Source organism: Trichomycterus rosablanca, chromosome 2, assembly GCF_030014385.1.
Source record: "Trichomycterus rosablanca isolate fTriRos1 chromosome 2, fTriRos1.hap1, whole genome shotgun sequence".
In the NCBI taxonomy this organism is placed as follows: Eukaryota; Metazoa; Chordata; class Actinopteri; order Siluriformes; family Trichomycteridae; genus Trichomycterus; species Trichomycterus rosablanca.
The window spans coordinates 60079049-60091435 of record NC_085989.1 but is presented as its reverse complement, the minus strand read 5'-3'; the positions used below and the strand labels follow the sequence as shown (position 1 = coordinate 60091435).

The 12387-nt window shown below is 42.1% G+C and overlaps 1 protein-coding gene across 1 annotated transcript; it reads left to right on the top strand.

Annotated features, from left to right (window-relative positions):
• The first annotated feature begins 5720 nt into the window (after positions 1 to 5720).
• Positions 5721 to 7342, top strand: LOC134335954 (GTPase IMAP family member 9-like). Its single transcript, XM_063018606.1, has 2 exons — positions 5721 to 5794; positions 6331 to 7342. Exon 2 carries the CDS (start codon positions 6348 to 6350, stop codon positions 7254 to 7256), a length of 909 nt encoding a protein of 302 aa, XP_062874676.1. The 5' UTR covers positions 5721 to 5794; positions 6331 to 6347; the 3' UTR covers positions 7257 to 7342.
• Positions 7343 to 12387: the final 5045 nt, after the last annotated feature.

Genomic DNA, 12387 nt, shown 5'->3' with positions numbered 1-12387 from the left:
GAAGTAAATGGGACCAAAAAACGGTAAAAAAACGGGCGTGGCGGGTGAACGGGCGGGCGGTTTGAAAAGCAAAAAACAAGAAGTTATTTCAATAACGGGCCGGACGATATATAGTTGGAACGGCGTCGATATCTCAAAATTTTTTCAAAAATGAATGGAAGTGAATGGGACAAAATTTCCGGAAAAACGGGCGTGGCGGGTGAACAAGCGGGCGGATCGAAAACCTGTATACAAGCAGTTGATTCCCGTATGGGCCGGACGATTTGGCGTTGGAACGGGGTCGATATCTCGAAAACTGCGGACGAAGAAAGCCGGACAAAAAACGGGCAGAATAATAATAATAATAACTAGAGATGTGCATTTCCTGCAGAAAATGCGAGTGTGATTGCCGTGTGCCGATCGGGCGGGCGCGCGTATATCAATGCTCTATCCAACTCGGAGAGTCATCAGTGGGCTTTACGATATAGAGTTGGAACGGCGTTGATATCTCGAACTTTCAAAAAATGAATGGAAGTGAATGGGGACAAAAAACGGGCGTGGCAGGTGGGCGTGGGTTCGAATCCCCAGGCTGTACCCAAGTCGGGGTTACATCAGGGAGCTTTACGATTTAGAGTTGGAACGGCGTCGATATCTCGAACTTTCAAAAAATGAATGGAAGTGAATGGGGACAAAAACCGGGCGTGGCAGGTGGGTGTGGGTTCGAATCCCCATGCTGTACCTGAGTCGGGGTTACATCAGGGGGCTTTACGATATAGAGTTGGAACGGCGTTGATATCTCAAACTTTCAAAAAATGAATGGAAGTGAATGGGGACAAAAACCGGGCGTGGCAGGTGGGTGTGGGTTCGAATCCCCATGTAGTACCTGAGTCGGGGTTACATCAGTAAGCTTTACGATTTAGAGTTGGAACGGCGTTGATATCTCGAACTTTCAAAAAATGAATGGAAGTGAATGGGACCAAAAACCGGGCGTGGCAGGTGGGCGTGGGTTCGAATCCCCAGGCTGTTCCCAAGTCGGGGTTACATCAGTGGGCTTTACGATTTAGAGTTGGAACGGCGTTGATATCTCGAACTTTCAAAAAATGAATGGAAGTGAATGGGGACAAAAACCGGGCGTGGCAGGTGGGTGTGGGTTCGAATCCCCATGCTGTACCTGAGTCGGGGTTACATCAGGGGGCTTTACGATATAGAGTTGGAACGGCGTTGATATCTCAAACTTTCAAAAAATGAATGGAAGTGAATGGGGACAAAAACCGGGCGTGGCAGGTGGGTGTGGGTTCGAATCCCCATGTAGTACCTGAGTCGGGGTTACATCAGTAAGCTTTACGATTTAGAGTTGGAACGGCGTTGATATCTCGAACTTTCAAAAAATGAATGGAAGTGAATGGGACCAAAAACCGGGCGTGGCAGGTGGGCGTGGGTTCGAATCCCCAGGCTGTACCCAAGTCGGGGTTACATCAGGGAGCTTTACGATTTAGAGTTGGAACGGCGTTGATATCTCGAACTTTAAAAAAATGAATGGAAGTGAATGGGACCAAAAACCGGGCGTGGCAGGTGGGTGTGGGTTCGAATCCCCAGGCTGTACCCAAGTCGGGGTTACATCAGGGGGCTTTACGATTTAGAGTTGGAACGGCGTTGATATCTCGAACTTTAAAAAAATGAATGGAAGTGAATGGGACCAAAAACCGGGCGTGGCAGGTGGGTGTGGGTTCGAATCCCCATGCTGTACCCAAGTCGGGGTTACATCAGGGGGCTTTACGATTTAGAGTTGGAACGGCGTTGATATCTCGAACTTTCAAAAAATGAATGGAAGTGAATGGGACCAAAAACCGGGCGTGGCAGGTGGGTGTGGGTTCGAATCCCCATGCTGTACCTGAGTCGGGGTTACATCAGTGAGCTTTACGATATAGAGTTGGAACGGCGTCGATATCTCAAACTTTCAAAAAATGAATGGAAGTGAATGGGACCAAAAACCGGGCGTGGCAGGTGGGTGTGGGTTCGAATCCCCATGCTGTATCTGAGTCGGGGTTACATCAGGGGGCTTTTCAATTTAGAGTTGGAACGGCGTTGATATCTCGAACTTTCAAAAAATGAATGGAAGTGAATGGGGACAAAAACCGGGCGTGGCAGGTGGGTGTGGGTTCGAATCCCCATGCTGTACCTGAGTCGGGGTTACATCAGGGGGCTTTACGATATAGAGTTGGAACGGCGTTGATATCTCAAACTTTCAAAAAATGAATGGAAGTGAATGGGGACAAAAACCGGGCGTGGCAGGTGGGTGTGGGTTCGAATCCCCATGTAGTACCTGAGTCGGGGTTACATCAGTAAGCTTTACGATTTAGAGTTGGAACGGCGTTGATATCTCGAACTTTCAAAAAATGAATGGAAGTGAATGGGACCAAAAACCGGGCGTGGCAGGTGGGCGTGGGTTCGAATCCCCAGGCTGTTCCCAAGTCGGGGTTACATCAGTGGGCTTTACGATTTAGAGTTGGAACGGCGTTGATATCTCGAACTTTCAAAAAATGAATGGAAGTGAATGGGGACAAAAACCGGGCGTGGCAGGTGGGTGTGGGTTCGAATCCCCATGCTGTACCTGAGTCGGGGTTACATCAGGGGGCTTTACGATATAGAGTTGGAACGGCGTTGATATCTCAAACTTTCAAAAAATGAATGGAAGTGAATGGGGACAAAAACCGGGCGTGGCAGGTGGGTGTGGGTTCGAATCCCCATGTAGTACCTGAGTCGGGGTTACATCAGTAAGCTTTACGATTTAGAGTTGGAACGGCGTTGATATCTCGAACTTTCAAAAAATGAATGGAAGTGAATGGGACCAAAAACCGGGCGTGGCAGGTGGGCGTGGGTTCGAATCCCCATGCTGTACCTGAGTCGGGGTTACATCAGGGGGCTTTACGATTTAGAGTTGGAACGGCGTTGATATCTCAAACTTTCAATAAATGAATGGAAGTGAATGGGGACAAAAACCGGGCGTGGCAGGTGGGTGTGGGTTCGAATCCCCAGGCTGTACCCAAGTCGGGGTTACATCAGGGGGCTTTACGATTTAGAGTTGGAACGGCGTTGATATCTCGAACTTTCAAAAAATGAATGGAAGTGAATAGGACCAAAAACCGGGCGTGGCAGGTGGGTGTGGGTTCGAATCCCCAGGCTGTACCCAAGTCGGGGTTACATCAGGGGGCTTTACGATTTAGAGTTGGAACGGCGTTGATATCTCGAACTTTAAAAAAATGAATGGAAGTGAATGGGACCAAAAACCGGGCGTGGCAGGTGGGTGTGGGTTCGAATCCCAATGCTCAGTGGGAAGTGAGCGTATCTAAATGCTGTATGTGAGTGGGGTTACATCAGTGGGAAGTGAGCATATCTAAATGCTGTATAGAAGAGGTACAGTGTGCGTTTGGGGTATGGGGGGTAAATACTTTATCTTTAAATCCTAGCTCTCGATTTGAGTCGAGGGAGGGTATAGGAAAATGCCATTCTAAAGAAATGAATGGAAGTCAATGGGACCAAAAAACGCTACAAAAGCGGGCGTGGCGGGCGAACGGGCGGGCGGATCGAAAACCTGTATACAAGCAGTTGATTCCCGTATGGGCCGGACGATTTGGCGCTGGAACGGGGTCGATATCTCGAAAACTGCGGACGAAGAAAGCCGGACAAAAAACGGGCAGAATAATAATAATAATAATAACTAGAGAGTGCATTTCCGGAGAAAATGCGAGTGTGATTGCAGTGTGCCGGTCGGCGGGCGTGCGCAGGTCGGGGGCGCGCATGCGTTTAGAAGTGGTGCGGTGCGTGGGGTGTGAATACTTTCTCCCAGACAGGCCAGTGTATCTGTGCACAAGCTGTGGTGTGAGCACAAGTTCACTCTGGGTGTTTGAAAAGCCAAACCTGTAAAAAAATGCATTTCTGCACGTTTGTACTGCTTACAAATCAGTACTCATTCATTTACATGTGATTATCACTGTAGGGGCCATGGTATTGTGCAATCTATGATCGGCTGTGTCTCATTTACAGATTTCAGGCATAGTGCACTCAGACTTCGGTCCCTCTTTTAGCATTTAGCAATTCCCATTGATTTCAATGCATCCGTTAGCCTTGAAGCTAACGGATATAAATATCTTTGTTTCTGTTGCAGCGCGAACGATATGACGCTCACTGCAAAGTCTAACTGCACTATAATTTCATTCTGTGCAGCGTTTTCATCTTAAAAATCACTAATACTTTAGTTACAGACCAAAATAAGTCAGATTTTTTGGCGGCCGCCATTTTCTATTCTCAGAACGGCCTGAAGATGCCGTCTACGTCATCACGTTGACGTTCTGTGGAAAGCCAAAGGTGTCAAGATTTTTGTCCAAAAATTCGGGCAAAAACGGGCATAAATGCCACACGGATGGGCGTATCCGGATGATTTTTTGGATTTGGGCGCTAATTAATGACCCGGTCGATCAAGGGTTGGAACGGCGTTGATAGCTCGAAATTCATTTCAAAATGAACGGGAGTCAATGGGGAAAAACGGGCACCTTAAAACGGGCACTGTGCCCACAGTGTTGGTTCGATCAAAAAGTTGTATACAAGCGCTCTATTCCCGTATGGGCCGGACGATTTGGCGCTGGAACGGGGTCGATATCTCGAAAACTGCGGGAGAAGAAGCACGGACAAAAAACGGGCAGAATAATAATAATATATTGAAAACGAAAATAACAATAACAATAGTGTGCTTGCATTCTGCAATCACACTAATAACTAGAGATGTGCATTTCCGGAGAAAATGCGAGTGTGATTGCCGTGTGCCGGTCGGGCGGGCGCGCGTAACCCAATGCTTTATCCAAGTTGGGGTGTCATCAGTGGGCTTTACGATTTAAAATTGGAACGGCGTCGATATCTCGAACTTTCAAAAAATGAATGGAAGTGAATGGAGCCGAAAACCGGGCGTGGCAGGTGGGCATGGGTTCGAATCCCCATGCTGTACCTGAGTCGAGGTTACATCAGTGGGCTTTACGATTTATAGTTGGAACGGCGTTTATATCTCGAACTTTCAAAAAATGAATGGAAGTGAATGGGACCAAAAACCGGGCGTGGCAGGTGGGTGTGGGTTCGAATCCCCAGGCTGTACCCAAGTCGGGGTTACATCAGGGGGCTTTACGATTTAGAGTTGGAACGGCGTTGATATCTCGAACTTTCAAAAAATGAATGGAAGTGAATGGGACCAAAAACCGGGCGTGGCAGGTGGGCGTGGGTTCGAATCCCCAGGCTGTACCCAAGTCGGGGTTACATCAGGGAGCTTTACGATTTAGAGCTCGAAATTCATTTCAAAATGAATGGGAGTCAATGGGGCAAAACGGGTACCTTAAAACGGGCACTGTGCCCACAGTGTTGGTTCGATCCAAAAGCTGTATACAAGCAGTCCATTCCCGTATGGGCCGGACGATTTGGCACTGGAACGGGGTCGATATCTCGAAAATTGCGGACGAAGAAAGGGAGACAAAAAACGGGCGGAATGGCAATAATATATTGAAAACGAAAATAACAATAACAATAGTGTGCTTGCATTCTGCAATCACACTAATAATATGACTAACGGATAACAATAGTGTGCTTGCCTACAGCAATCACACTAATAATATGACTTTCGGATAACAATAGTGTGCTTGCCTACAGCAATCACACTAATAATAATAATAACTTTTCTTTAGGAGAAAAACAGGGAAAGCAGTAAAACTAAAATTATAAAAGGAGGACGTGCAGAAATCTGTGTAGAGCAACAGATACGTCATCAAGAGTAACAGTGAGTAATTTTTAACTCTTACATATTCAGTCTAATACAGAGAGGAAGGGGTCAGATTGACAATCCAAATCATTTTGAGGCGTCCTATCATACAGTAATGACGTTAGTGTAAGAGACGTTTCTGTACTGTCATGTGCTAACAGTGTTTGATGTGTGTTTATGTACTGAGAGCATTTCTGTAGTCAATGTAAATGTGTGCTTCTCTACGCACATGATCATCTCTGTGTAGTCTGAAAGAACAAGCCACTAAAGTATTATGCTCTCCATAGTTAAAAGTTTTTTTTTTTGTTCATAAACTCAGTAAAGTTGCTCGGTTACACTCGAAATCAGTTAGTGAAAATGTGTGTAAAAACCCGGACAAGTATTTCATCTATTAATGTAGCTGTGCTGTGCTTCCATTTATTCTATCCATTAATTTATGTCATGTATGTGTGTCATGTAATGAAATCTGTGATTTTTGAAAAATCAAGGTCTGTGAAATTAAGCACATTTTTCTTGTGAACAGAACCCTAATTATATGTGTTAATTTGAAACAGAGATCAGATCTGCTGAAATGAACCAGGAGGAACGGAGGATCGTGCTGCTGGGGAAGACTGGTGCTGGGAAGAGCGCAACAGGAAACACCATCCTGGGAAGAAATGTATTCACAACAGAACGATCTTTAAGCTCTGTAACACACCACAGTGAATATGTAGGGACTCGGGTAGGAGAAAAGTTCATGCATGTGGTTGATACACCAGGATTCTTTGATACAAAACTGCCACGAGATCAGTTAGCAAGGGAGTTGGGCAGGACTGTTTATCACTCACGACCAGGAGTTCATGCTTTCATTCTGGTTTTCAAGTTTGATAGAATTACAGAACAGGAAGAAGAAATAATTAGATGCTTACGGGAGTTTTTTGGTGAGAAGGTTACAGATCATGTGATCATTTTGTTTACTCACGCTGAGGGTGTAAAAGAGGAAATAATACATCAGGAAATAAGCAGGAATGAACATCTAAGAAGGGTTTTAGATCAGTGTGGAGGAAGATTTCAGCTCTTTAATAATGCAGAACCACAGAACAGACAGCAGGTCACTGAACTTCTGCAGAAGATAGACAGGATGGTGCAGCAGAATAAAGATAATCAGATCTTTACCAAAGCAGAACCACAGAACAGACAGCAGGTGGCTAAGTCTCTACTACAGTTTGACATCAGAGTGCAGTGGAATAAAGGATTCTACACTAATGAGGTGTATGAGGAAGCACAAAGCTTGACCTGGGAGGAATTCTGGGAGAAACACAGAACACTGTTTTACATTGGAGCTGGTGTTCTAGCTGTAGCAGCAGTAGGTGTAGCCGTAGCATTGGGATATGTGACACTCGGAAATGGTCTGGGACTAATTGGGCTGATGTCACTATGGTTCAGGAAAATGATTAGGGTGGAATCTGATTTCATGTGTGGAAGTAGCTGTAGGAGTTGAAGCCAGTGGTAAAAGCAGAATGTTATAGATGCTTTTAATTAAATTTAAAATGAAATAACTCAGAGCTGCACAACAAAAGTGTAAAATACAGAAAATGTAAATTATATATTTTAATATTTAATTTAATATTTGTTATAATTATTCATTATTTCATAACAAAAAATACACAGTTTAATCCACTGATTATTTCTTTCACTTATTATTGTTACACAACAAAACCAGATTTAATCCATTTAAAATAAATAATATTGAAATTAATACAAATAATGTACTAATAAATAAATAATCCTGTAGATTATAACTGAGGAAACTGATTCTGTTTGATGTTTTTAATTGTATGCAAACTTATTATCATTAGTATCATTCATTTAATCATGTTTTATTGTATATAATTGATAATAATATTTCAGGGTTTAAATTATTATAAAAGTTTTGTGTCCTCAGCAATAAAATAAACTTCTGACAATTTTCACAGCAGGCTGAATAAAGATACAAACTTTAATGTAAATATTTTCTGAATAAACAAGTTTAAAATGTTTATTATACTGTAGTAAAAGTAAAATATAATGAATCTACTGTAAAAATGTTCATGTTATAAATAAAAGTATTTAGTGTAAATCAGTGTACAGTTTCTTCTTTTACACACCAAGTTCTTCACAATTATTGACACTCAAAAAAAAGGAAGATCAGCTTCTGGTGAAGCTAATTGGCGAATTAGGTTCATCTTACACCAATAAAAAAGGAAAAATCCGCTGCTCAGGTGGCACAGCGATAAAGTACATTAGTGCAGCCATTCTCAACCGGGGTGGCGTGGCACCCTGGGGTGCCATGAAAAATATTCGGACGTTATTTAAATAAATAGAATTTAATTAATAAATATTATGAAATACATGTAAAATACAAAAAGAGTCAACTTATCATGAAAATGTAGATAATTAGCCGCATCAAACAGCAAAACTTGTCCCACACGCGGGTTGCGTCCGTTGCCTATAGTGATGAATAGTTTGAATCCGATTCTATTTAAAGACTCATTTAAACTAAACAAAAGGAATTGAGTCTCTCACCAAGGGGAGGAGGGTGTATCGGAAGCTGTCCAGCAAGGGGAGGGGGGCGTGTTACAAGACGTGCCCGGGACACGCAACCGAGCGCTGCTTCACCAAGGGGAGGGGGGTGTAGCACACTAGGGTGACCCAAGATTTTGAAAACTTTTAAAGGGTGCCGTGACTGAAAAAAGGTTGAGAAACACTGTACTAGAGCACCAGAGTCGGGGTTTCAAATACATCATATTGAATCTCAGCTCTGCCTTTCCGACTGGGCTGGGCGGCGGCATGAACAACGATCGGCTTGTTGTTCAGGGTTAGAGGGTAAGAAAGTCGGATCTTAGTTCCTCATAACTGGTGAGACTGCGGCCCCTGCTGGCTGACTGATGCCGCCTGCACAGGTCTGAGGAATAATGCTGATGGGGGTGTGGCCCTCCGTATACAGTGCCCGCCGGTGTATGAACTCGACTCATGCAGGTGAAAAATGCATCCGATCCATGTTTAAATGATGTACGTGTTCAGTTTGTTGTTTGTTTATTAGGATTTTTAAGGTGATGGTTTCCACTTTGGTTCCATTAATGACAGGTCAAATAGGTTCAGGTTACCCATGATTCATCAGTTCAGATTCAATGTCAAACATCATCACTAATAATAACTCAACATGAAATGCATTGGTATAATAAAAGTGGCTAATCCGGATGGAGGAGAGAGGAGACTGTTTAGACGGCAAACTGAATGGCTCTGCTTGTCTCAACTCACATACACAATCCTATACAGTGTACTTAAAATAGTAGCTTTGCTATTGGTCAAAACCTGATATTAAACACTATTCAGCATTTATGATGGTATTTGGGACACAGTAGCTCTCCACTGTTTCGCCACATTCCATCCAAACTGTTATTAATGAAAAACTGTAAAAAAAAAAAAAAAAAAAAAAAAAAAAAAAAAACAAACAAGCATCTGTTATGATTTGGGGGTGCATCTCAGCATGGGTGATTTGCATATCGTCGCTGTCCGATGAAAAACACGTATCTTTACTTTTTTACTTCAGTGCTTGTATTTAGCCTTGGGTAGAGGTAGTTCCTGTACCTGTTCTTTCACCCACTGATTCACATATAACCCAGGGAAGACAGACGTCCCTGCTTTTTGTTTCACTTTAAGTGTGTGTGTGAATGTGTGGAACATGGAGTTAAACACACACACTGAAGTATACTTGAGTTGAATTAAATATACTTCAACTAGTCTCCATCTAGTTTAATACGTAATACTATTAAAGTCGAGTTTTTATAGTATTTTTGTACAATGAAAAAATAGTCAGCACTCATTAAGTGTATTGATGATTAGTGTGACATTGATTCTTATAAAACAGATAGTTCCGGTCCTAAAATCTGATTGGCTGAGCCGCACTTGAAGCTGTTGTAAAATCTCTGATAAACGCACCTGTGACCACCTCACAGCATTCCATATTAATACGACACTAAAAAGACAAAGCACAAACTTGGTTGAACACTATTTGAAGTCATGTACTATACATGGAAATGTCCAGATTAATATAAACACTAATCCTAATCATTAAGCGGGTGTTTCGCCCAAGAAATAGTGTAATAGTGTTTGTGGGGGAATCCACAATGTTGAATAAGTTCATCTGGACACAAGTTTGTTGTAGAGAAACGTTTCGTCACTCAATCTGAATGACTTCTTCAGTCTGAGCTGGTGTTGAATACCCCCGACCTTATATGCAGTTGATTCGCATAACGACCGATCACTGCCCATTGCGTAGCAATGGAACTGGTGATCAGGTCCATATGAAATTCACAATGACCATTAATTACAATGGTCATGTGTGTCTTTCACACATGATTGGGGTAAAGCTCTAATTACGGAGTTGTATGATGGTGAGAGATGTACTCTCAGGCCCCCTCCCCGGTTCAGAGATGGTCGTTTCCTCTTCACGTAAATGGCCTCTTTGACTCCACGTTCAAACCAGCGTTCCTCCTTGTCAAGAATCTGCACATCTTCATCATTAACACTAGCTTGACTGAAAATCTTAGATCCTGAGGACAATCCCCCCTCCTTCTACATAACCATTAGAGCACTATCAGTCCTCTTTTGTCATGCATATGCTTGCAGGTAACACACTATTCAACCCACCCCCAACTAATCTATGATTCTGTCTCTAGCTATAGCCAGCATGGTCAAACATGGTGAAACATAGTTTCATTTATAGTAGTTTTCAAATAGTATTCATATATACATGTATGTATGTATGTATGTATGTATACACACACACAATATTGTGCACAAATGTGTCACCTATGTAAATATGTGTTTTTTTTCTCAGCATTTTGCTTATTTGATAATCTTAGTGTTGTTGACACAAAACAAGTGCACAAAAATGTCATTTAGTGCAACGACTAATTTATGAAAAAATACACACATAAGGAACAACCTTAGCCATTTCAAATTTATAAGTTTAGTATCTAAACTTATTCTGTGCATTGTTTGTACTCTAATGCATCTTGGGATTTCGTTTATTTGTATACAAGATGTTTTTGCTACACATTCTATTCTATTTGAAACCCAATCAAACTCTGTTTTTTATGAAGCAGGCCTGGATTCTCTTGCATTCACACACTTTATTGATTAAAGTAGCAGTAGTAGAATGAAATTATGCCACACCAGTGGCAAGTATGTGTTATAATATTACTACATCATGAGTTTGCATGTTCTCCCCGTGTCTGCGTGGGTTTACTCCGGGAGCTCCGATTTCCTCCCACAGTCCAAAAACATGCAAGTGAGGTCAATTGGAGATACTAAATTGTCCATGACTGTGTTTGATTAAGCCTTGTGAACTAATGAACCTTGTGTAAAGATAAACTACCGTTTCCTGTCATGAATGCAACAGAAAGTGTAAAACATGACGTTAAAATCCTAATAAACGAACAAACTACATCATGAAAAAAGTAAGGCAATCAAAAATGTAAACTTTATTCTGAAATAAAACAAGCAACTTGCATAAAACTAAGATCATTTAAAGTCCTGTCATAGCATGAAAAAATGGTTGCTGTTAAAGCATTTCAATGTATTCATAAAGCATTTTAATATTAAAACTTGGCTAATGAAACCATCATAACAACTTGTAAGGCACCAGAACAATGCGAAAGTGTGGAATTTGTGTCATAACATGTGAAATAATTGCTGCAGTAAATCTAAATTTATTCAGCAGTGAAAACCATTTAAAGTCACATTTTATCTTTTGTTGTTAACCTTGAGGTTCTTGCTGTACATGGCTTTGGATCTGCGATTATGATTTTGACATCAAACTTAAGGTAGTAAATTTCATCAGGTGGATTTGGCCACACAAAGGAATTTCTGTTTCAATTTTGCTTTAAAAAATAATTTGTAAACATTTTTAAACACAAAAATCATACATTTTCTGTAAAAAATACTTTAAGTTTCAGTAAAGATGTACAAATGGAGTAGCTTGAAGGTACATCCACTTATATTAATATAACTGTATATTATTTATCAAGTGGGGACACCTAAAAGTATATATATATATATATATATCACCACTACATCATTCTCAGTGCAGTTCTAGGACTGAGGACTAAGATGTTTCTTGAAACTAGCTCACTCAGGCCTGTCTGTAGAATTTGGGCAGAGGGGGATGAGAGGTGTTTGTGTGTAGACAGGCTGTGGGTCATTACCATGATAATGGGTACTAATTGGCTCACAACAGGGGAGCGGGGGATCGAGAGGCAAAAGTCCCTTGCGCAAAAAAGCGCAAGCATAGTCATTGTAGTTTTAAATGAGTGGCCACTGGCTTGCAGGTGGGTGTAAACCACAGAGTTCTGGCCAGAAGAGGTCGATCTTCTATGTTGGGCCATCCGTTTTGCCAGTGGCTGTTTAGTTTCCCCGATGTACAGTTCCCGACAATCCTCCCGGCACCTAACAGCATACACTACGTTACTCTGTTTGTGTCGAGGAACCCGGTCCTTAGGGTGAACTCATTTCTGGCGTAGCGTGTTCTGGGGTTTGAAAGCAACTGAAACACGGTGTTTGGAGAATATCCATCTTAATTGTTCCGA